This window comes from Lampetra planeri, chromosome 4 (assembly GCF_965212315.1).
Source record: "Lampetra planeri chromosome 4, kcLamPlan1.2.h2, whole genome shotgun sequence".
In the NCBI taxonomy this organism is placed as follows: domain Eukaryota; kingdom Metazoa; phylum Chordata; class Hyperoartia; order Petromyzontiformes; family Petromyzontidae; genus Lampetra; species Lampetra planeri.
The window spans coordinates 15,044,338-15,069,331 of NC_136110.1; the positions used below are offsets into that span (position 1 = coordinate 15,044,338).

The window sequence follows — 24,994 nt, forward strand, 5'->3', positions numbered from 1 at the left end:
TAATGCAGCATGGTAAACTGGGTTAAGTTTAAGTATACCGAAGCATTCCGATATGCTACATCACAGTAGGAAAACAAGTGTAACCCGTAAAAACAAAGTTTTTCACTATAAATCCTTTATATGCGTGGCGGCTAGAGTCCTCTCGTCCTCTGGCTTGAGATGGCTGCCACCTATGGGTCAGATGATTGCATGGCAGCATTAAGCAATTGGTAATTAAATATAATATTTTTGTCCTAGAAAGTGTAAAATTTAGGAAAAAATTTTTCACGAACATTAATTGTCACGCACAACGAGTGTGTGGAAAATGTCAGCTCGATTGGATCACGGGAAGTGGGTTAAAAAATGACCGAAAGATTTGCACGGTCCTAAGCAAGCAAGCGAACTTAATATAAAGAATTTAAAAATATATTCGCCTGTGGAGGACGCGGGGATCGATCCCGCGACCTTTGGCATGGGAAGCGAGGGCGCTACCAACTGTGCTACTCCGCCAGGGCCTGTGGAGGTGTCACGCTCTGGGCTCCTACACTGTGACGTTCAGCCAAAGCCATGAATGAGTTCTATTTGAATAAATGTAAAATATTTTTTTTTTGCCTAAAAAGTGTAAAATTTTGGAAAAAAAATTTCACGAACATTAATTGTCACGCACAACGAGTCTGTGTGGAAAATGTCAGCTCGATTGGATCACGGGAAGTGGGTTAAAAAACGACAGAAAGATTTGCACGGTCGTTAGCAAGCAAGCGAACTTAATATAAAGGATTTAATAACGGAATGACTAGCTTCAATAATCTCTATACAAATTGACATTAGAAGACAACGCTTGTTTCTGTACAAGAAGCCAACCTTATTTCACTTGTTTGATTACCTTATGAATATGCATAGGCACTGAATGGTATATTTATTGAACTGATCATTATACTATACTCTTTGGTTCTTTCGGTAAAGTCATGTAGGTAGAAAAATAATAGATCGTGACGTTTCAATCGCAACACAAGCAATCGTCATCAGGTGGGACAACCACAGCAACAAAAAAACTTCTCAAGATTGATCATTAGACTGATGAAGATATTTATAATGATCAGTGTATTCAACAATTAGACCATTCAATGCCAAAATACAGATTGGAAGGGAAGAGCCACAATTTATCTTAGGAGGGAAAAAAACTAATTTAGTTTTACTCATTTTGAAAATGAGTTTTCAAAGCAATACAAGTATCCCTCGATTTTACAAGTTCGGTTTTAGAAAATTTTCGTTAAAGCAATTGACAAAATATGGATATTTTTCGGTTAACTAAATTGAATTTCGCGCAAACGAAATTTCACCGGGTACGTGCCACGAGATCAAACAAGAAGCACCGGGAGGCTGCATCATCCATCCGCAACAGAGTAGCGGTATTCCTCGTGCAACTGTAATGCCTCCACATCACCTTGCCAGTCATTCCAACATGCAGATCTTTTGGTGAGTTCCCTGAAATAGTTAATGATTTAAAAATATAATTATTATAGTTTTAATTTTAATGTTTTATTTTTGTATTGTGAATAGTGGATCTATTTAGGTGAGGAGTAGTTAGAATGACTGTCCGAAACACGTCCCTAATTTTTTTGTATTAATGGAAAAGCCATCCCGATTTGCAAAATTGTATTGTGTTTTTTTAACAACACTTCGCTTTCATAAATTGAGGGATACCTGTAGTTGATTCTGAATAACATCAATATCCTTTAATAAATTGTCTTGCAAACCATTAGGTGCCCAATCTTCAGATAACAAAATGGTACCGTCTGCAAAATTAATTGTTCATTTTCTCAGGTTGTTTTTACTGGGATTAATATCTTTCAAGTTTTTTTTCATAATGTACTTCGAAGTGTATAAACTTAAGAATGTTTGGATCTTTACATCGATTCATAGTCTTATCCTCCCTATAGAAGAATCGAATCGTGTAATAATTGATGTTTTAAATAATAGATTTTGTATGTTATTGATTAATCCTCCTGCAGTCGCTTGAGGCCTTGCCAATTGCCGCTTTTTGTTTCAACGAGTTGCAAATATATATAAGTAGTTACAATTGCTCAATGCCCCTGAGGATGAATTGTTATATGCCTGTACTTTGGCTCTCATCAGTGACAAAATGACATTTCTTTCTGGCATATTACGTGTTGTATGCAGTTGCTACTCACAGCAGATGAAACCACCGAGGATCTGCAAGGCCTGCAAATGAAGCTGGAAAGGAAGACCGTCGTAGAGACTCACAATGAAATGGTGTCGACCATCTTCAGCCAACAGATTGAGCAACTTTTTACTGAGGCCAAAGGGAAGATGCAGATGCAGAGAGACTTACAGTGCAGCATGGTCGACTCTTACACTGCTTCTTTGGGTAAGCGGGGAACCCATGGCATACACGGTGATTTGTCCTATAGCAGTGCTTCTTAACATTTTGCAATTCACGGCGCAGACTTATGAGCTTGCTCAATCTGCGTAGTACATTAAAACCAAATAGTTACTGGTTCCCGCTAGGTGTGAATGCATTTTAGCCAAGAAAGAGAAATCACAATCCTGTATTTTTACTTATCGTTTTCAGAACAAGAACATAAAATGGTTCTGCCAAAATCCGTGACAATAATTTTTCCAACTGCATGAGTATTTGTGCGTGTGCATCCAATATATCTGTGTGCGGCTCTGAGTTTCCGTGTCTGTGTCCGTATGCCCAACTGCATATGCGTGACCAATGGAGAGGGTAGGCAGTAGGGGTGTGGGGTCTTGAGGTTTTTTTCCTAAAGTAAAAAAAAATACCCGACACACCTGCCACCTTTCCACGGAACACCGGTTTTGAAGCGCTGTCCAAGAGCAACGTGTTTTATGGTGGAAGACACCCAGAAACACAAACGAGTGCCATTTTATTTCAAGACCACAAACATGTGGCAAATCGGCAGTTCTTGTAAAACATGACTATGTAACCTCTGAAACCGCATCAAATCAACCCTGTATCCTTATCCAATGATCAACCCTGCCTGTCATCTTAATGTATTAAAAGTTAGGGCGATAACACTGCAATGACGGCACTACTAGTGTCACTCCTAATAGTGACCTTAAATTATCATTTGCAAGCTGTAAACTTGTGTCAATTGATGCACTGGGAAGGTATACATTTACAAAATAAGAACCATGTTGTGTGTTGTATATTCGAGACTCTATTAGACTGTTTTTTTTAGACGTTTGACAAGTACATAATTATTTCCTAGTGTTTTCCTTATGTAAGGTTTGTCGGTAAGGGCATTTTTATCCTGTACAGTAAAACCTTGGATTGCGAGTAACTTGGTGCGAGTGTTTTGCAAGACGAGCAAATGTTTTAAATAAATAGTAATTTGATAAACGAGCGAGGTCGTGCAATACGAGTAGTACGTATCCGCTGTCTGCCGTGCGTCACGTGATCACAACTGATATATGAGTGCTTTGCTATACGAGTGCTTTGGATTACAAACACGTTTCCGGAACGAATTATGCTCGCAATCCAAGGTTTTACTGTATATGGGTTCTTTTAGCTTGTACGAACTCTGAATCCGTGTGTTTTTGTGACAACAAGTGAGTCCAACACTACGTGCTGAGGCACTGACCATGATGGCGGGTGAATGTGTGGCATGCAGGCGACGTCGTGAAGGCCGGCTCGCACACTCTGCAGGGGGTGTTGGAGGAGGTGGAGGGCTCGGTGACCTCCCTCAAAAAGTTCATGCAGGCTCGACTCGCACAGTTTGTCCAGACGCTTCATGAGCAGAAGGAGATCAGTAAGAGTGGCGGTTCCCAATTGGACCACACTCTCGTAAGTAAAAGTAACATTTTGTTTGTTAAATTCTCATACCATAACGTGAGAGCTTGTCAATGTAAGTGCATAGATTACATAAATCCCCAGTGTTTATTATTGTTGTGGTCTAGATGTGTGTTTCTTAGTAAACTGTCAATTAAATGTGAGATTGCCAGTACACCTTGAAAATCCCAAGGAATGTATATGGACCGCATGCACACGTGATACGTGTACGCGGTTGGCCTACATGCATGCTGTATTGGTTACGTTATGCTTGCGATTTGTTCTTTATTCAGCTTGTCCTGTACACTTCACGAATCGGAAGCAATAAGAGCATAAACAATGAGGGTGTTAGGATGTAATGTGTATAACCATGTGGTATGCACTGTGGAAGTGTATCTGAGGGCTGGTAAGCTCGGATTGTTCCTTATGTTTAACGCATAGGCTTTTGCAGTCAATATCATTCATAATTGATTGTTGGGTTCGGTCACATAATGGTCTGACTTGCTCTATATCATTAGTAACCCTACACCACCTGACAACCAAACAAATTAGAATCTTTCTGCTAAATTTGATAGAGGATTGTTCAATATACCAGTGAGCTGCAACAAATAACAATTGGTGTGTTAAACACTTGTAGGACTTGCACTTGATTTGTTTGGCTGTGCCAAATGGCGGAGGGTTCTTAACGACACCGTTTCATTGAGATCATTATTTGGGTTAGCCCAAATATCAATTATGTTTGTTTCAGGGCTGTTGAAGCCCTCTGTAGAAGCAGTGAATTCTATTAGCTCACCGGACCTTCCTGTGGTCCTTTAGGGAAATCAAAGGGTCATACTTTGGGTAGCTGCACTTGATTAGGGGGTTCACAGCCATACGTACTCTTAGCCTTTCAAGATGACTCCTTTCCTGCTGTGTATCTCCCATCATAGGGTCGGGGTTGGATTAGAGGGCCACTCTTACATAAGGGGCCACTCTTAAATGATCCCACCATTTGGCTTCAGGTCTTCCCATCAGTCGGCAACCTCTTTATGACACTCCAGTAGGTCCGTTGTTGATTTTCCAAAAAACTTTAAATCAAGAAGCAAGGAGGTGATGGTGAGGTGTGCAGACACCAGTGACATGGACTGTGATGAATTCCTCACCATGAATACAGAAATGTGTTTATCACATTCGAGGACGAAGCATTGTTATTTAAATACTGAGAATACTGTGTGTTCGTGTTGTGTGGCACAGGAGTGTTTCTTGCAGTAACATTGATGCATTTCTCAATGTGCTTCTGTGATGATTCGACATAATGTCCAAGTATTGTGTGCGTGTTCTAGAAACGTTACGTGGAGGATGTTGATGAAATGATGCAGAACACGTTGCTTCCCACTTTCACATCGTTAAATGAACTCAACATGCACAATAAGAAGGTTTTTCAAAATTTACAAACAACTACAGCAAAGGTAAGTAAACTTTACAAGACAAATATAAGATTTATCTGCACAGGATTAGCGTAGGGCATTACGCCGTACCCTACCGCGGAGGGCATTACTCCGTACCCTACCGCGGAGGGCATTACTCCGTACCCTACCGCGGAGGGCATTACTCCGTACCCTACCGCGGAGGGCATTACTCCGTACCCTACCGCGGAGGGCATTACTCCGTACCCTACCGCGGAGGGCATTACTCCGTACCCTACCGCGGAGGGCATTACTCCGTACCCTACCGCGGAGGGCATTACTCCGTACCCTACCGCGGTGGGCATTACTCCGTACCCTACTGCGTATACATTGAGCAATGCAGGAACAGTCTTCCGTTCGGCTCTGCTTTATATTGATTTCAGTGGCCTGTCTGGCTTACCCTGAATTCCATCATTCTTGATTCGAGCTTCCTGAGGTTTTAATAAAGTAATGTATGTACTAATGTGGGTGGATGTATTTTTGTAAAAATGTAACTGTTAAAATATATATATAACTGCTTCCCTTAACTTTTTACTCGTGGCTGGGCACCATTGACAAGTCACGCACCAATCTTAATTTTAGAACTTTTGTAACTGCAGGAATTATTATTTGGTTCTTTCGGTTAAGTCACGTCTAAAGATAAAATAATAAATTAAATTAAATAATAGAATACGACGTTTCGATTGCAACACAAGCAATCATCATCAGGTATAATGAAATAGCGACATAAAATCTAACCAGAAAACTATAGACAGACATTAGCAGACATATTTAAGGCCACCCCACAGAGACGATCACCCCTCTCTGTTACCTGTGTTGCTCTCGCTATGTATCTTGGTAATATCTGTCTGCTAATATGTCTGTCTATAGTTTTCTGGTTAGATTTTATGTCGCTATTTCATTATACCTGATGATGATTGCTTGTGTTGCAATCGAAACGTCGTATTCTATTATTTAATTTAATTTATTATTTTATCTTTAGACGTGACTTAACCGAAAGAACCAAATAATAAGTCACGCACCAACCATGAGATAACCCCAAGGCTCTTCCTATACACCACGATGTTATCTGATTTGCTGGCATGCCGGCAGCCACACGAGCAGCAAGCATCCCACTGAAATCACGTTTTGTGAGTCATCGTTTCGACCCTCGAATTGAGAAGGCGGGAAAATGCTGTGGTGCTGTGCGAGTTTCCATCATCTAGTAACATGTCTTAAAACATGAAAACCATGTAACCTCATCTCTGCAAAGATTGACACTTTTATTTTTCAATTTAGATGTGAAAGCCAATTGGTATCTCCCAGTACAGTCTGTTCTCCTATAGCACGTTTTCATAATGTGAATTGGATATAACGCATGTAATGTATTCGGGAACACTTTTATAACGCAGATGCGAATTGGATATAATGCGATTTGAGTGACTAGAACTACATTGTGCGAGTATAAATAAACGGTTGTATGGCTGCCTTGGCGTAGCATCATACACGGTGGGATACTACTGGATCCTTCTAGATACTACCCACCACACGCTTCCGTCTTTGTTCAGCCTGCATACACATCTCACGTGTTTATTGTGGACTGCTTTATCCTATACTATTTATTGTATTGCTATTTTTTTATAACGCGGTGTTCTTTAGGAACGCAACTACTTTGTTGCAGAATGGACTGTTTTTTAAGGGTTTCCTGGTTAGCCGACGTTTAGACATCTTAGATTCACTGCTATATTTGATATTGTAATGAGGCCTTTAACCCCTTTTATGTTGTGATTTCCTACTGTGGCTGTCGACAGGCTGAAGAGGTTAAAGACACATTGAGAACGTTTACGTCCAACCTTGTTGGAATTCTAGAGAAACTTCGTCTTGGCGCCGATTCGTCAATCAGGCGGCTGGCAGAGGAGAATTCTCTTTTGAAACAGAAACTGAAACTTCAGAGACAACAGCAAGCACAGGTTGGAACTTGAAAAGGCGTGTGAATTGAAATAACCATTCACATGGCAGTAGTGTTAATGTATGGTGTTGTGAATATATTTTGCAACAACATAATTGACCATTATCTAATTTTATTGAGTGATGAGTCATAATTTTTATTAAGTTGCAAAATTAATGAACATATTTGGTTCTTTTGGTAAAGTCACGTAGATAGAAAAATAATAATAAAGTGAATAAAAATAATAAAAATAAAAACCACGACGTTTCGATCGCAACACAAGCGGTCGTAATCAGGAAAAGGGGGGTTTAGCCTCTAAAGACAAAAAACTGTTTATAAAGGTTTAAAATGGGTGTAGCCCAAATGTCAGCAGCATGGGCAGGGCAGCTAATGTTAATGTAAGTGAAGGTAGTAGTCGGCAACAACGGTGCTGGTGGTGGGTTTCCACCAATTAAAGGGCTGCTAGGTAATCATTGCATCTCGCTTTACACACTCACAATGTTGACGTAGAGGTTGCTGCTAGAGGTTGATGGTAGTAGTGGGTAATGATGATCCTGGTGGTGGGCTTCCACCAATTAAAGGGCTGCCAGGTCTAAAATGGGAACACAGCCATTTTAGACCTGGCAGCCATTTTAGACCTGGCAGCCCTTTAATTGGTGGAAGCCCACCACCAGGACCATCGCTGCCCACTACTATCATCACTACTAACAGTAGCCCTTTATTGGTGGAAGCCCACCACCTGTACCATCATATTACCCACTATTACCATCACCTCTAGCAGCAACCTCCACCGTCAACAATGTGAGTGTGTAAAGCGAGATTCAGTGATTACCTGGCAGCCCTTTAATTGGTGGAAACCCACCACCACCAGCGCCGTCGTTGCCCTATGCTACCATAACTTACATTAACATTAGCTGCCCCGCCCATGCTGCTGACACTTGGGCTACCCCCATTTTAAGCCTTTACTTGGCAGCCTTTGAATTGGTGGATACCCACCACCAGCACCATCGTTGCTGACTACTTCCATCACTTACATTAACATTAGCTGCCCCGTCCATGCTGCTGACACTTGGGCTATGCCCATTTTAAACCTTTATAAACAGGTTGCCTTTAGAAGCTAACCCCTCTTCCTCATGACGACCGCTTGTGTTGCGATCGAAACGTCGTGGTTTTTATTTTATTATTTTTATTCACATTATTATTTTATTTACGTCACTTTAGCAAAAGAACCAAAGAATATGAATTCCTGCAGTCTCGAAAGTTTTAAGTCAAAATCTATACATATTTGCCTTTGGCCTTTGCGATTGGCAAGTCATTCCTTTGCGCTGCAATACTACACACAACCAATAGGTGGCCTATGAAAATTAGTGTTATTTTAGGACATTGCCCTTGAAAGACTAATACTGTAGGTCCAAAATGGATTTGGTCTTTTGCAAATTGTGTTATAATACTCACGGATGCATGTTATGTGTTTGTAATAATTCCACTTGGGAAACATGAGTTGTATATTTTTTACAGGAAATTCGGAATGTGATGCAAACTCTTAATGCAGAGCTGACCTCTTTGGATAGTCAAGCAGAGGATGAAGTTGCCAGCATGTTGCACTGTGCGGACAATGTTGACACAATCCTGGGAAACCTCCACAACACTATGAAGAGGTAAAGGTGAACAGGAGATATTTCTTCACTTCCCATCTGTAGCACATGGCATTCATGCCTGCCTCAGGCCGGAGTGCTCTAGAGGGCATGCCATGTCACGTGCAAGTCCGTGATGAGGGCGAGCATGTCACATTTGATGTTCATTTTACACCGATACAGGACATTGGAGATATCAGGATGCTTTTCGTGTTTGAATTCTCTCTCCTGTGCCTTTAACGAGAGAAATAATGAGACTGCGCATCTGGGCTTCGCCAGTGTTATACAAAATGCGGGACATCGATTGCGCCCTTAAGATAATGTCAAGCGTGATATTGCACTGTCCTGCTGTGTCTCAAGTCTGCTTCTGTTGTGTAACTCAGCTGCGTCTTATTGAGCCATTGTAATCACGGCACAGGCCTCTAATGCTTCAAGTAGACACTGGGAAGGCCTTGACCAAGCCCTCCCTGGCCCAGGGAGCTTGCCAGAGCAAGTCAGCCTGTGAATAAAAAACGCATTTTTGGAGCTTGAGGGGAAATGAGAAAATATAATGAAAATAAAGTCACTTATTTATTTTTATGCAGACCGATTACTCCACATTTCACATTAAATACCTTACCATCACGTACAAAATTCTGCCATATTGATAAATAGCCTTCACATTAAATCTTGACTTAAAGCTTTCGTGACCTAGGAATTCATACTGTTTGGGTCTTTCGGTAAAGTCACGTAGATAGAAAAATAATTAAATAATAATAATTCACGACGTTTCGATCGCCACACAAGCAATCGTCTTCAGGTGAAAAAATACAGCAGGCGGACTGCTGAGGCAGGAAGAAATATAGCGAGAGAGCTACTGCACCAAAGGTTATAAAGGTTTGAGATGGGTATAACCCAAGGTAAGTGGGTGGGGCTAGAGATGGAATTTGAAGTAAATGTAAGATCGCAGAGCTAGGTATACCTCGGCCATTGTGTTACTAGAGATTAGAGATTAGCATGTCAATGTGGAACGGCTCCCGCAGCAGCGGCTGTGTTAATGAGAGACATTCAGCCTATTAAACAACGAGCGCCATCGCCGCATCGAGGAAAAGGAAGCAGCAGTAATGTTAGTGAGACATTTAGCCTGTTAATGTAAAGACATTTAACAAGGTAATGTAACTCAGAGTCGGAAATAACTGCTAACATAGGCAGGTAGGATGGAAGCATCACAGCCAGTTATGACTTTACCTGGTTAATAACGTCCTTCCAATGATTGATCCGTTAATACCCATCTTCTCGGTTGAAATTGTATCTGTTTATATATCTGGATGGCTTCATGAACAAATCTTTGTTGATAGCCAGTGGGTTTGCGTAGTACTTTCGTCTTGGAGAAATCAATTTCATGTGTGCCCAGTGTTAAAACAATGATCAGCCACGGCAGAGGTGTTGGTCCTACCGTGTTTCAGATCCGCCTCATGTTTGCGAACACGGTCTGAAACATGTCGCTTAGTTTCCCCAATGTAACTACTGCCGCAGACACGGTTTAGTTTGTAGACGCCGGGGTATTGCATGTCAGGGGTCACATCCTTTACAGATCACGAATTGTATGTACTGTCCTGATTTGAAGCTTTCGTGACTGCAGGGATTCATATTCTTGGTTCGTTCGGTAAAGTCACGTAGAAGGGAAACAATAAAATAATAAAAAATATAAAACAATAAAATTATCACGACGTTTCGACTGCAACACAAGCAATCATCAGGTGTGAAAAACACAGCAAATGTTCTTGCTGTGTTTTGGTTAATAATAGGAAAGCCACCCACACAGATTCTTATCTGAAACCTGATTCCCACCACCATCCAGCACAGAAGAATTCCCTCATCAAAACACTACACCATAGGGCCCACTGCATTTCTGACCAACAGCACCTGGCCAGTGAATTGGAACATGTACATCGGGCCCTTAAGATGAATGGATATTCGGACCATACTATCTGCAAAGCTGTTTTTCCAACCATGGAGAAACAACTCCCTGAGACTCCGATCAAAACCATCACGTTACCATACATAGCAGGCGTTACCAAAAATATTTCAAAAATTTTAAACAAACACAAGATCCAGGTCCAATTCAGTACAGTACACAAAATCCGTGATCTAATCCCATCTATGAAATATTTAATTCCTGACTTGCAATACCCTGGTGTTTACAAACTAAGTTGCATCTGTGGTGCTTGTTACATTGGCGAAACGTCATGTTTCTGACCGTGTCCGCGGGCATAAGGCAGATCTGAAACACGGCAGGACGAATTCCTCCGCCGTTGCTGATCATTGCTATAATGCTGTGGGCTCTCATGATATTATCTTTTCCGAGACCAAGGTGCTCTGCAAGCCGTCTGGATACCACCAAAGGTTTGTCCATGAGGCCATCCAGATATACAAACATAAACAAAACTTTAACCGAGAAGATGGATTAAAATTGAGCAATCATTGGAAGGATGTTATTAACCAAGTTAAACCCTAGCTGCCTAACAGTTTATATTCATATCCACATCACAAGTCTTTTACTCCCAGCCTTGCACATCACTAGGAAATTTGAGGTTCAGCTTTCCAATCGTGTAGTAGTTTTGTCCGAGTCCACTCTCCGCCACTTCCCCCCCACCCGTGGGACATGAGCTGTATGCCCAGCTTTGGGATTTGCTTCCCCAGCCCACGCCCTGCCCCCATACTCACCCTGCCCTCATTTCCCCCCCACCCTCCTCAGCTATATAAACCCGTGTTAGAGCTATCTCTTTGACATATCTCAGCAACTGTCTTCACTGTGGTTGTCCCCTCCTGATGACGGACGCTTGTGTTGCGCCCGAAACGTTGTGATGTAATTTTTGTTATTTTAATTTTATTTTTTACCTACGTGACTTTACCGAATAAAACCAAAGAGTATGGATTCTTGCAGTCACTAAAACTTCAAATCTAGAATTACCTTCAACTTGTTTGTAGAATGTTCCATTCCAGGTGAAGTTAGTGTTGGTGAGGCAGTGTCTCACCAGGGCCGGTACATCAGCATTCAGTCCTTGTTTGACCAAATCTTCAATGATTGCAATGGTGTCAGGCACAGGAACTTCGGTAAACAAAGACACTACACCGAAGCTAACAAGCAAATCACCTGGAGATAGTGAGATGTCTTTAATTAGAGATACCAAGTGAGCTGAATTAAGTACAGCTGAGATGGTCTTGCCAGTGAATGGCAGCAAGGTCTCAGACGAAATTGGGCCAGTTTGTAGGTGGGTGAGTCCTCGATGCGGCGGTGGCGCTCGTTTAATTGACTGAATGTGTCTCATTAACACAGCCGCTGCTGCGGGAGCCGTCTCACATTGACATGCTAATCTCTAATCTCGAGCACTACAATGGCTTCAGCACCGTAGCCGTGGGGTTACATTAACAGATTGATATGCTAATCTCTAGCAACACAATGGCCGAGGTATACCTGGCTCTGCGATCTTACATTTACTTGCAAATTCCATCTCTAGCCCCGCCCACTTACCCTTGGATTGTACCCATCTCAAACCTTTATAACCTTTGGCTGCAGTAGCTCTCTCGCAATATTTCTTCCTGCCTCAGCAGTCCGCCTGCTGTATGTTTTCACCTGAAGACGATTGCTTGGGTGGCGATCGAAACGTCGTGATTTTTATTTTTTTATTTTTCTTCTATCTACGTGACTTTACCGAAAGACCCAAAGAGTAAGCCTTCACATTGGCGTGGAAAGTATACTTGAGACAAATATTGGTATTGCAGATCCTCATGTTAATTTATCTCATTTTCTCGCCCATGACAAAATTAGTAACATGTACAAAACATTAATTTAGGAGCTTTCGTGACTGCAGGAATTATTCTTTGGTTTTTTTTTCGGTTAAGTCACGTCTAAAAATAAAATAATAAATTAAAATAACATATTACGACGTTTCGATTGCAAAACAAGCAATCATCATCAGGTATAAAAGAAATAGCAACAAAAATCTAACTAGAAAACTATAGACAGACATGCAAGCAGACAGACATCACAACGGCACACAGAGAGAGGACACAAATCGGCACAAAGAGAGGGGTCGTTTCTGTGACGGTCCCTTAAATATAGAGAGGGGGGGCGGGGACGGAGAGAGGGAGGGGGCAGAGAGAATTAGCATATCAATGAGTGTACGGCAACGTACTGCTGTTGCAAGTAAGATGACAATGTGGAACGGGCACGCAAAATTGAAAACGGGCACGCAAAATTGAAAATTAGGAGACAGGCACACGAAAATTAAATAACCTAGCAAAATATCGAAATGTGATGTAATACAACACAGAGTCGGTTAACACACAATTAACGCATAGCCTGGTTGATTACGTGTTTCAAAATTTGCTAAGTTAGAATTTTAAGTGTGAAAATTCCAAAGAGAGGACACAGGCAGAGAGAACAAATAGTCAATTTTGCGTGCCCGTTTTCAATTTTGCGTGCCCGTTCCACATTGTCATCTTACTTGCAACAGCAGTACGTTGCCGTACACTCATTGATATGCTAATTCTCTCTGCCCCCTCCCTCTCTCCGTCCCCGCCCCCCCTCTCTATATTTAAGGGACCGTCACAGAAACGACCCCTCTCTTTGTGCCGATTTGTGTCCTCTCTCTGTGTGCCGTTGTGATGTCTGTCTGCTTGCATGTCTGTCTATAGTTTTCTAGTTAGATTTTTGTTGCTATTTCTTTTATACCTGATGATGATTGCTTGTTTTGCAATCGAAACGTCGTAATATGTTATTTTAATTTATTATTTTATTTTTAGACGTGACTTAACCGAAAAAAACCAAAGAATGTACAAAACATGTTTTGAGCCATGTTATTGCAGGACTGTTACACCATGTTGCTTGACACGCATGCCATGGAATATCCAGTAGGGTTCTGTAGCTGCTGCGTAATGTACGTGTTAGGCCTGGGTCTGCATTCGTGAGGGACATTACATATACATTATTGTCACTTATGCTATTAAGGTGTGTTTTTATTTGGGAGCCAGAATATAGTCAATGTTGATGATAATGATGATTGATATAGCTTTTTAATCTATGTTGTGTTCATGTGCTGTGTACAGTGATTTGCAGAATGGAGCTGACTTGACAAAGGTGTGTGGGACAAGCATGATTGACAGCTTGAGTGGTGTGCATGGGGAGATGCATGCTATGAGTAATGCAGGAACAGCGCAGTCTGACTTGGCTGCAGAAAAGCAACTTTCCCTGTGTGCCGAGTTGAACCGGCTCCATGCCTCGTCGCACAACTCCTACGACCATCAGCAACGTCAGTTGCAACAAATGATGTCGCATCAAGAGACGTCCTTCCAGGAAAACCAGAACGCCTGGAAAGCCTCACAAAAGGTAACTCAAGCTTTTAAAGGGAACTATTCACCAATACGGGAGACCCTTTAATATCACGGGGTTAATCATTCATGGTTTCGACCTATCGCGGGCAACCTTTTTAGCTATCGCGGGGGTTGGTTTTGGCCTTTCGCGCGTATACTGTAGACTGTAGACGGACGCACCGTATCCTTGGTTGATACCTTGGGGTGGGCGAGGGATGCGAGGCAGTCGGTCGCACCTCAACCTGTCATGCAAGAATCTTGTGGACAAAGACAACGATCCTCCGTATAGCCTAGTAACAGACTGTTGGGGCAAGTGCAGTTATCAAGCACTTATGAAGGCTGGCATGGCACACGAGGGGGTGGTTGGCCAGCACCAACACACGCGCACACGCTTTGGATCATCATTGGTAGGTACAGTATTAAGTATTTGTACTATTATTTGTTTAGGATTTGTTTTGGTATATGGTTGTGTTAATTTAAATTATTTAGTTTTTAGTTTATTAGCCGTACAGTATTTCAATTGTGGTGTGTATTTTTGGTTGCCGTATACCTAACCCCATTATTTAGGTATGGCTTAAGTATTGAATTTCACAGTTTTGGCTTTTGCGGCACTTCCCTAGAATATAAACCCCAAGATATTCAAGGGTCTCCTGTATACAAATCTCTGAAAATGTGAATGTGTGTTTTATGGCCAGAACATTTACAACTTTTCTTTAGTAATAATGTTCAGCCTTTTGTAAATCCACTGCTGGATGAAGGCCTCCCTAAGTTGTGTTCCTCACATGGGATGTTTCACCATACTTCACCGAGTTGGTAAAGCTGGAGAGCAAGGATATTGTGGCATAGAAGCGCAGTCCAATAGTTTTTCTGCATTGTCCTCTAACCATAACATGGCACAGCCTCACAGCCACCTATGATAACCTGGCATGCACAGTGGTCATCTCCAAGCACCATCCAGGCACAACCTGCTTAGCTTCCTCGATGTGATGAGATAGGCCACGTTTATGGTTTACAAATCGAATTGCAGTGTTGGGCTCGATGGTTAAGTGCTGCCGGTGGAAATGAGACAAGAAAATGTACCTTAACTGAATCTAGACCCCAAATCGTAAACGTGTAGATTTTCTGGAGGGATAAATTGTGACGTTTACTTATTAGTTGTGTTTGTTATATATCTCTTTGTGCCGTCAAACTAACATATTCACTTATGATTCTCGGCGTATCAAAATATACCTTACGTTTCTGGCCAGATGACTAGATTTTTGTTTAGATCAATGTTATTTTTGGTAGGTCTACTTTTGTCATTGACATTCCCATGCATTCGCTTCTTCCGAACTCTGTATTTTAATAGATTGGAGTTGCGATTGTGCATTGCCAACTGCAGTGGGTATTTTAATTGGTGTATTTGTACAATGTTGGTTTTTGTTGTGCTTGTTCTTTACTTCCACAGGATTCAGGAACTAGAATGGATGCAGTTAGAGGAGCGTGGAGCTGCCATTTGCAGAAACACGAGTTGCAGCTGCAGGCCGCAATCGTGAATCTGCAGAGGCAGATGGAAGTTGATCGGGAGGCTGTGAGCCAGCTCTCGAGAGTCCTGGAGGAGAATAGGAACACATGCCTCCAGACGATCAAACAATTCTTCCATGATGACTTCAAGAAGGACATTCCTACAGGTCACTTCACTGCTCCTTCAGTATTTTATAAAGGCCATACTACATTTGCATTTTATGTGGCATTCGGATGAGTGATACGTGGCAAATTACCTACCACTATTAATCGTCTGATTTGTGCTAGGGTCATGGGTTTTCCACTTTACAGTGCAGCTATGTAATAAGGTGTGATGGTAGTTCACTGCTGTAATGAAGCACACTGCAAATTGATGACAGATGTTTAACTGAAACTTTTTTATTGTAACACTCACTGGAATTTTGTTGTACTTGTATAAACAAATACAAATATTTAACTTGCTCAAAGGAAATACACACAATGATTCAACAATTGTTAATGACAGTATGTGTTATTCCTTAAATCGGGCACCTGGCCTGAATGTAGTGTAAAAACAACTTCCTTGGAAACTTGAATGCAACTAAAATGTTGAATATATTGAGTATACAATGTTGTCTTGCAGGTTCAGTTTTATGTTCATTGGCAGCAACAGAATATATATAATTAAATATGATCTAACAGCCAATGAAACCAGCCCAATTATGTTTGACCACTGTTGCAGGCTCGAGTGCCTTTTTGTAATGGTATACAGCGGCAGGTTAGTGCAGTGCTTTACAGCAATAAGTTTCTGATTCAGGCGTCTTTCTCTGTTGAGATTGTATGTTTTCCCCTTGTTCTGTGTAGGTTTTTCCGGGTTGCCACAATCTCCCGTGGCAAAAGAAAAAAAACATACCATGTATCTGGTATTGGCCAAACATCCCAGTGCTAAAAAATTACCTGACAAATACTCAATTGGGATCAGACGGCAAACATCGCCCTCCCAACTGAACTTGGCAGGATGATTCTGAAAAAGTCTTCAGACTGAGTTTTTCCTGTGTAAACAAGTGCATCATAATAACATGTATTTTAAGTTCACTTTGTGATGCTGACCGGAGTTATTTTGAATGCAGGCACAACTCCCCAGCGTAAGGAGTATCGGTACCCACGGGTTCTGCAGCGAACGGAACCCCACGATGCTCTGGTTGAGAAGTTACAGCAGCAGGTGGACACGCTTCATGGTGGAGAACCACTCCCAGCTCAAGAAATACGAATTGTACGGACATTTTACCAAACTAATCATTATTATTGCAACTTAAGCATGGTCCAAGCCATGCTCAGGATTTCCCTGAACCTCGGCCGAGCCGTGGCTGAGCTGCTCCTGCATCTTTGGAAGAAACGGAGCGGCTCGATCCCAAGCTGAGCCCGAGTGTTAGAGGCCGAGACAGACCCAAGCCGTGACTGAGAATACGGCCCCCCGAGTTATGTTGTGTGTAAACATGAATTAACTTTGCCTCTCTGCATTGAAACATGAAAAGTAATTCAGAATGTTAAACGTTATATTATATTACTGTTTATACACGTACGTATCAATATTAGTATGTAGATGACAGCAGTTGCACTGCTACGCACTTGAGGTGTAATGATTCCATAGATCTAGTCCTCTCTTGAGCCTGACTGTGGGTGGTTAGGGAAAGGTATAGTTTGTGACATTCTAATCACTTAAATTGCTCAAACTAAATTAAAACCTAACCAGTCAAGGCTACCTCGGCTAGTTATATCAAGTTTGATGCGTGTGTTCTGAGTACATCACAATGTACCTCCGGGATCTCGCACAGGTCGTGCTTACTGCATGGTGCCTTGATTGTTTACTTCCAAAAAATTTAACATTGACTCGAATATGATTTAGAATTTTACAGTTTCACATGTTTAACAACAAAAGACATTGCATCATGGAATGCCCTTTGCATTTATGTTTTGGAAGCCACACTCATTCAATAATAAGAAGAAAATTTTCAACGTACGTATCGTGCTGAATATTCCATGTTGCCGTTACAGGACAATGTAGAAGAAAGTGATAGTTTTGAGGAAGAGTCAACGGAGAAGTCCGATATCGATGAAGATGTTCCTTCCGAAGACTGCTCTGGTCTTCCCTTCTTTCAGGTATGAAACAGCGCTGGTGATAGCGTGGTGACGTGTGGTTTACAGCACAAAACAGAGAGGCCTATCCAGCAGTGGATTAACAATCAACTGTGTCGCGGTGGAGAGATATTAACTCCCCCACTTGATATGCAGGAGGTCTCGTGGGTTTGATCCCGACCCTGATGCCTGTTGTATATATGTGGAGTTTGCATGTTCTCCTTGTGGTCACGTAAATTTTTCCCCGGGTCCTCCGGTCTTTCCCTTCACATGTAGAAACATGCGTTTAGAGTATTTGGCTGCTATAAATTTCCACATGATAAGCCGCCACTTTGAGCTATTATTTGTGGCCAGGTCACTCCTCAAATAGAGCGATGTGTAGCTCAGTGGACCTTACCTGGTAAAATAAAAAGTTTTTTTTTATTTTTGTTAACAAAAGTGCTCTAAAATTTGTCTTACTATTTATTATTAGGCTTGATGACCCAGGATAGCCTGCCGAATCGCAACTCTTTCTGGAGGGTCCTGCCAAGTTGTCACAGTAGTTGGCATTGTTGCTACGCGTAACCCCAATTGAGCAAATTTGCAGGTACATTTTCAGCATTAGGATGTTTAGCCACAGCATGAAACCTGGCAATCCATTCGGAACAAGGGCAGAACATATACACTGCACACAGAAAGCGGCCCAATCTGGCAATCGAATCCATGCCCTTCTTGCGGCAGAAGAAGAAATATTCCAAGTTGTGTCGCACAGCCGTCTTGTTTATTTTAGAGATTTTTGCGTAGTATTGAAAAACACGTATGAAATTAAGAATATGTAAACAACAAAAAAATACAATTCTCTCCTGATACAATCATTGTCTTAATATTAAAGGTGATATCTGCATTTCAAATTAAAAATATTAGTCTGTTGTAAGCTGAGTAGCTGTCATTCATTGACATGAGAAGCTATTAAGATGTATTTCTTCCATCGGATGGAAGAAAAAAAGTAGAGGTACAAGCTATTAAACCAGCATGGAATTATGAATGACTGTTATTTACAGTTTATAAACAAAATATAATCTGTAAAGCGTATCCAACCAAGTGGCTCAGTGAACACCCTCCACTCACATAGTGAATGAACAACAATAATAATAACAACCTGGGACAACTCGTGCAGCTGACCCCTTACGTGAGACCTGAACCACGACAGCAGCAGCAGTGGCTCACAATTGGAAGGCTGGGAGTTCAAATCTGGGTTGGAGGTTGACTCGGCCTATCATCCCTCTGGGGTCATTAAAATAAGTTTCCGTTGTTGGTTATCACATGGATAGACTTTCCCCTGCCATAGTAACGTCCACCTGGCTCGGGGATAAGCAGAAAATCGCTGACTTTTAAACGTTGCGTGCCCAGAGAGCATCCAGAAGCAAGAAGGACAAGGAGACCAAGAAGGACAAGGAGAACAAGGCACTCTCCTCCTGCACGCCGAGCCTCCAGAACAAGAGCAACGGCTGCAACAACGACGCGGAGACGGCCACGTTCAAGTCTAAAATCCCTCTGCAAATCCATAACAACTAACGGCCATAGGTTCACTCTGGAGTACAATCGCAGGATTGGTTTGTCAGTATATGTTAAAAAAAATTTGTATTGTTACATATTAACTGAACGTAACATAGTGCAGTGTTGGCATTTGAATTTTTTTTTTAACAATACCTTTAATACCTTCCTATGTGTCCCAACATTTGTCTGGAGATTATTTCATTCTTTAAAATGTGCCTTAATCTTAATAGGGTGTAAGTTTTTTGCATTGCAATACATTTGAAGGAAAATGCATTTATCAGCCTGATTTTTTTTATATAAAACATTTCATTTGCTCATTATTTTCATCCTGATTGTCAATCCGGCATTGGGATTCACATGCCTTGTTTATAATTGTGGTTTTGCCTGGCACCTCTCATTCTCAAATCCTTGCCCTGGGATACCACTTAGAATGTAATGGCTCTCGTGTCACTCAACTGTTGTGGTATATTTGCCAAAAAAAAATACAGTTAATAACTTGGCCATCACAACTCTGCGTAATGGCACAGTATGCAAACAAACATGCATTCCCCTTCGTATGGAGTGAAGAGATGAAATCAATAAATTATCACGTGATGGCAGCCCTGCGATCACGTGGTACGCCTGGCCGTTGTAACACAGTTGAATGGGATTTGTAAAACAATACTCATATCAGGTGCTATATGATTGCCGTAATATGTATGTCCTTAGGAATTGTTACATAGGAGAAGCCTGCATGCTGTTTGTGCCCATACAATTTTCAGTAGCTTAGTAAGCCGTGATGGTCTCGCAGTCTGCCAGGTGGTTAGTTGGTGATGTATGTGTGAAACGCCATTCATGAATAGGGGCACGGATGTAAGTTTTCATTTACTTAAATGTATTTTATGTGACCAAGTGCTTCGCATTGTTAAAACACTTGCAAACACTATTTAAAAATAATAAATTTGTAATTGAATAATTGTGTTTTTTATAAATGTTTAATATAAATGGAAATGTTATTAGGAACTGATTGTGTAAGAGGGCTATTCAAACGTGGATTGCGGAGTTATAAAGCATGCAATGATTCGCCCAATTCGCAAATCCAATGACTTCACTCATTCAGGGTCTCGATCCCATATTACATCGGTAGTGCAGTATATTACCGGCCAGGTGGCAGAGCTAGAGTGAGCGAACCACAATTGTAAGGCTGCGAGTTAAATCCTGATTGGAGTTTAACCAATTCCATTGTTCCTCATGTACTTTTTTTTTTACAATCATTTTGTGGGAAAGCCAACAGCGGCTATCCTACCGGGAGGCTTGCTCCCACCACAGGAATGAGGAATTTCCACCACTGGCTTGGCTGTAAACAGGAGACTAACACTGTTTAGATGTCATGAGACCTTTTTTGCCAGTAACAAAGTATAAAAACTAAGAATAGATTTTATACTTTCTGTCAATAAAACAGGTGTAAAGATATTCAAACACCAAATAGATAATTCTAGATTTGAAGCTTTCGTGACTGCAAGGAATCATCTTCTTAGGTTTTTTCGGTAAAGTCACGTAGAAAGTAAAATAAAATAAAAACAAAAATCACGACGTTTCGGAGGCAACACAAGTCTCCGTCATCAGGTGGGACCGTCACAGCCAGATTAGCTGTATCAAGTGAGGCAATGATTCAAGATGTAATCCCTTAAAAGCGAGTTGAGGGGGAGGGAGAGGGAGGGGGGAGCTCATCAGACTATGGTAGCCAATGAAAGGAACGTATCGGGAGGGAGGGGGGGCGAGGCCAAAAGGGTGGGCGATGGACGTGGAAGCGCTTGTGCGCAAGCGGCCAATTACTGCACACGCCAACACAATGGAGCGATTGTGCGCAAGCGGCCAGCCACTGCACCCGCCAACACAATGGGCAGAGAGGAGGGGAGGTCTAATACACATGATAGACAAAAGAACGAAAATGATGATGGGTACAAACTTAGGGGGAGCTCATCAGACTATGGTAGCCAATGAATGGAACGTATCGGGAGGGAGGGGGGGGGCGGGGGGGGGGCGAGGCCAAAAGGGTGGGCGACGGACGTGGAAGCGCTTGTGCGCAAGCGGCCAATTACTGCACACGCCAACACAATGGAGAGAGAGGGGGAGGGGGGGTCTGATACACATGATAGATAAACATGGGCATTTTCGTTCTTTTGTCTATCATGTGTATCAGACCCCCCCTCCCCCTCTCTCTCCATTGTGTTGGCGTGTGCAGTAATTGGCCGCTTGCGCACAAGCGCTTCCACGTCCGTCGCCCACCCTTTTGGCCTCGCCCCCCCCCCGCCCCCCCCCTCCCTCCCGATACGTTCCATTCATTGGCTACCATAGTCTGATGAGCTCCCCCTAAGTTTGTACCCATCATCATTTTCGTTCTTTTGTCTATCATGTGTATTAGACCTCCCCTCCTCTCTGCCCATTGTGTTGGCGGGTGCAGTGGCTGGCCGCTTGCGCACAATCGCTCCATTGTGTTGGCGTGTGCAGTAATTGGCCGCTTGCGCACAAGCGCTTCCACGTCCATCGCCCACCCTTTTGGCCTCGCCCCCCCTCCCTCCCGATACGTTCCTTTCATTGGCTACCATAGTCTGATGAGCTCCCCCCTCCCTCTCCCTCCCCCCTAAACTCGCTTTTAAGGGATTACATCTTGAATCATTGCCTCACTTGATACAGCTAATCTGGCTGTGACGGTCCCACCTGATGACGGAGACTTGTGTTGCCTCCGAAACGTCGTGATTTTTGTTTTTATTTTATTTTACTTTCTACGTGACTTTACCGAAAAAACCTAAGAAGACCAAATAGATACCTTTTGAAAGGAATCAAGTCTGCATTAACCACACGTACTTGTGAACATGCAAACAAAACATGCTCTGATAATATAATGTATGCATTGTCTTAGAAACTGATTGGCCTACACCAGAGACGGTGTTATTTATGGCCGAGTCTCGCCAGTCAGACCAGAGAACGCTAAAAGACGAATAGTACAACGCCAATGCACGTATCGGAGCATGTGTCGTGGGTTTGCACGGAGACCGGAGACGTAGCTTTTAGAGGCAACACGTTTATTACAATAAACATTACAATAACGTTATCGGTCCCTAACACAAAGGGGTGATGGCTCCTTTACTCGCTACCTGGGGAGGTATGGCCTCCGGACTTATGTTGCTCTATCATTGGGACCACGGGCTCTCAGTCCTGCTAAGGGTGACCTAGGGGAGGCTATGTTTGCCTGACCCAGCCAGGGACTCGACCACTGGCCCGTGCTCGACCCCGGCCCTTAAAAGGACGTTGGGTCCTGGGGTCCTAGCCGAGCTGGTCTTCAGTCTTCAGAGCACTGCCTCGAGCCGTCCTGAGGTCCGTCTTTTATATCCACCTCGGGGACTCCCCGCCCCTGGTACCGCCCCCTTTCTGGAACCTTCCAGGGGGCTCTGGAATAACCCCCCAACCCCTCACCTGGGGTCGGGGGAACTCAGTATCTCAACGGTCCGGCTCTCTATCTCAGGGTGGCACCCCCTACAGACCCGTGCCCGCAACTACAGCTAAGTGTACATAGGGCGGCGTGTGCTATGCATTTCCGACACTATACATGTTCCGCTCAGGGTGAGCAGTTCTATCATTGGTCTTTTTTTATACTTCTGTCACGACTGACGACAAAGTAGGAAGAAGAGCCACTTTTATTTATGTAGTGGCTGATTGTCACTGTGTGGTGCCGGGCTTATGAAGCCAGGGCTGATAATGTGCTGACATGTATAGCCCGCTTACGGGGCGTAGTACCACCAGCCCTAGCGGGGCTTGGATGAGCGCTGGTCAGCACGGAGGCACCGTGAGCAGTGTGGGCTCCCGGCGAGGGAGCAAGAGGAAGCGTCAGCCAGCCAGGGCTACGTTGGGGCATGATACGCTGGTTGACCTGACACGTGACCAGATAATATTGGAGGGGGCCATGGTGGACGTGGGCCGCTGGGCGGTCACGTGGTCTAAAAGAGCTCTCAGGAGCCTTCGAGAAAGAGCTCGAGAGATCTGGAAGGTGAGCCGGGCGGAGCCAGCCCAGAGGGATATAACGGGGCCCGTGAGGAGCTCGGGGTTCTTCGTGTGCTGGTGTGAAGAAGATCCACGTCAGGGAGAAGAAGCCTCGAGCCACGCGGTCCAGGACCCAGCTTGTGGTCCGGGCCGGGATAGCGAACCGTGTCTAGTTCTGCCGCAGCGTGGCTTGATGGGCATTCGAAACCCGAGTGTAGATTGTGTGATGTGTTAGAGTGACGTAATAAATAGTATTGCTTCCAAGATAACGTCTGCGACTCAGTTGGACTCACTACATTTACATACTTCCACAATAAGGGACCCTATGCTTTAGCTTGTATCTTCCTCCGAACGTCCCCACTCCTCATGCTCTCCACTTTATATATTCCTCAGCCCCCTTTCTCGAACCTTTTTGTCCTTGTGTTTTACCTTTAGCCAATCCCTATCCTCCCCCTCTAACAGATCCTTTGTTTTCCCATTCAACCCTTATTCCTCAAATCCCTTTAAGTCTGCCTTCCGACCAATCACCGTGGAGGCCTTCCTTCCAATCGGAGACGTTTGTTTATTTTCAAATAGCCTTTAGGCTGCTTATTGGCCTGAGGTCATTTTTCGGTCATTACACTTTAAGATACTTGAAAAAAAAAGTCCCCATGATATCGCTGCTAACACGCAGCGAATACATGCTCTATGTGCATTGGCTTTGTACTGTTCAGTTTGGCGTTCTCTAGTCTGACACTGGTGAGACTAGTCAATAAAGAAGGCTGTTTCTGGTGTAGGTCAATCCATTTCAAAGCTAATACATATACAGGGTGCTTCAAAAATGTTAAAACGGAAATGCACTATCGTTTTAAATTGAAAAATAACGGATAATACACTAATATAACAAAAGTATGTTAATATCTTCAAAAAGTCAGTCTCCACTTCTTCGCTATCGTTATCAACACGTGGCCTGGAATCTTCTCCAGATGGTCTCCAGAGCCCGGAGGCACATTTATTGTGGTATTATTGCAAATTCTCTTAAGTGTTCACATTTTTTGAAACACTCTGTATTATCAGAGCATGTTTTGTTTGCATGTTCACCACAAGTACGTGTGGTTAATGCAGACTTGGTTCCATGCAAAAGGTATCTATTTTGTGTTTGAATATCTTAATACCTTTTTATTGCCAGAAAGGGTAAAACCTATTCTTAGTTTTTTATTACTGCTTAGATGTTCATTTGGGCAAGAATTCACCGAGGGTCGTGACGAGAATCTGTTTCGTACACGCCACTATGTAGTCCTTGCAATTTGATAGAGCTACAGGGTTTGTTGAACAATTACAGCGTTGTATGTTGCCTAAAGTCCTTCAACTCGTGATTTGATGCGTGTATCATGAAAGCATTTTTTAAAATCAAATTGATGCAAAGCTATATGCCTCGTCATTACATGTTAACATTTACAGAAATTAAAAAAATAAAAATATCAAATTATACTCAAATTGTGTAATTTGTGCAAATCCCTCTGCATTAAAAACTGCCCTATATAAAATCCCAACCATTCAAAGGGAACTTCCAAGTCGCAGCTGTCCCTATGCGGTACAAGGTGATTTTACCAGCCTGCACAAGCGGGCATTAGTTTGATACATTATTGATGTCATCCCAATTGAGTAATTTACAGGTAATTTTACC

The 24,994-nt window shown here is 42.7% G+C and overlaps 1 protein-coding gene across 3 annotated transcripts in view; it reads left to right on the forward strand.

The window, feature by feature from the left end:
- KIF11 (kinesin family member 11) overlaps positions 1-20,260 on the forward strand; it is a 45,157-nt gene extending 24,897 nt beyond the window's left edge. For all 3 annotated transcript variants that reach the window (XM_078593364.1, XM_078593365.1, XM_078593366.1), the window contains exons 15-24: positions 2,161-2,368; positions 3,636-3,808; positions 5,116-5,241; positions 7,029-7,187; positions 8,684-8,823; positions 13,891-14,170; positions 15,602-15,824; positions 16,767-16,909; positions 17,692-17,796; positions 19,162-20,260. In XM_078593364.1, the coding sequence (XP_078449490.1) occupies positions 2,161-2,368; positions 3,636-3,808; positions 5,116-5,241; positions 7,029-7,187; positions 8,684-8,823; positions 13,891-14,170; positions 15,602-15,824; positions 16,767-16,909; positions 17,692-17,796; positions 19,162-19,326 (1,722 nt within the window). In that variant the 3' untranslated portion in view covers positions 19,327-20,260. The remainder of the gene's footprint in view (positions 1-2,160; positions 2,369-3,635; positions 3,809-5,115; positions 5,242-7,028; positions 7,188-8,683; positions 8,824-13,890; positions 14,171-15,601; positions 15,825-16,766; positions 16,910-17,691; positions 17,797-19,161) is intronic.
- The last annotated feature ends 4,734 nt before the right edge of the window (positions 20,261-24,994 follow it).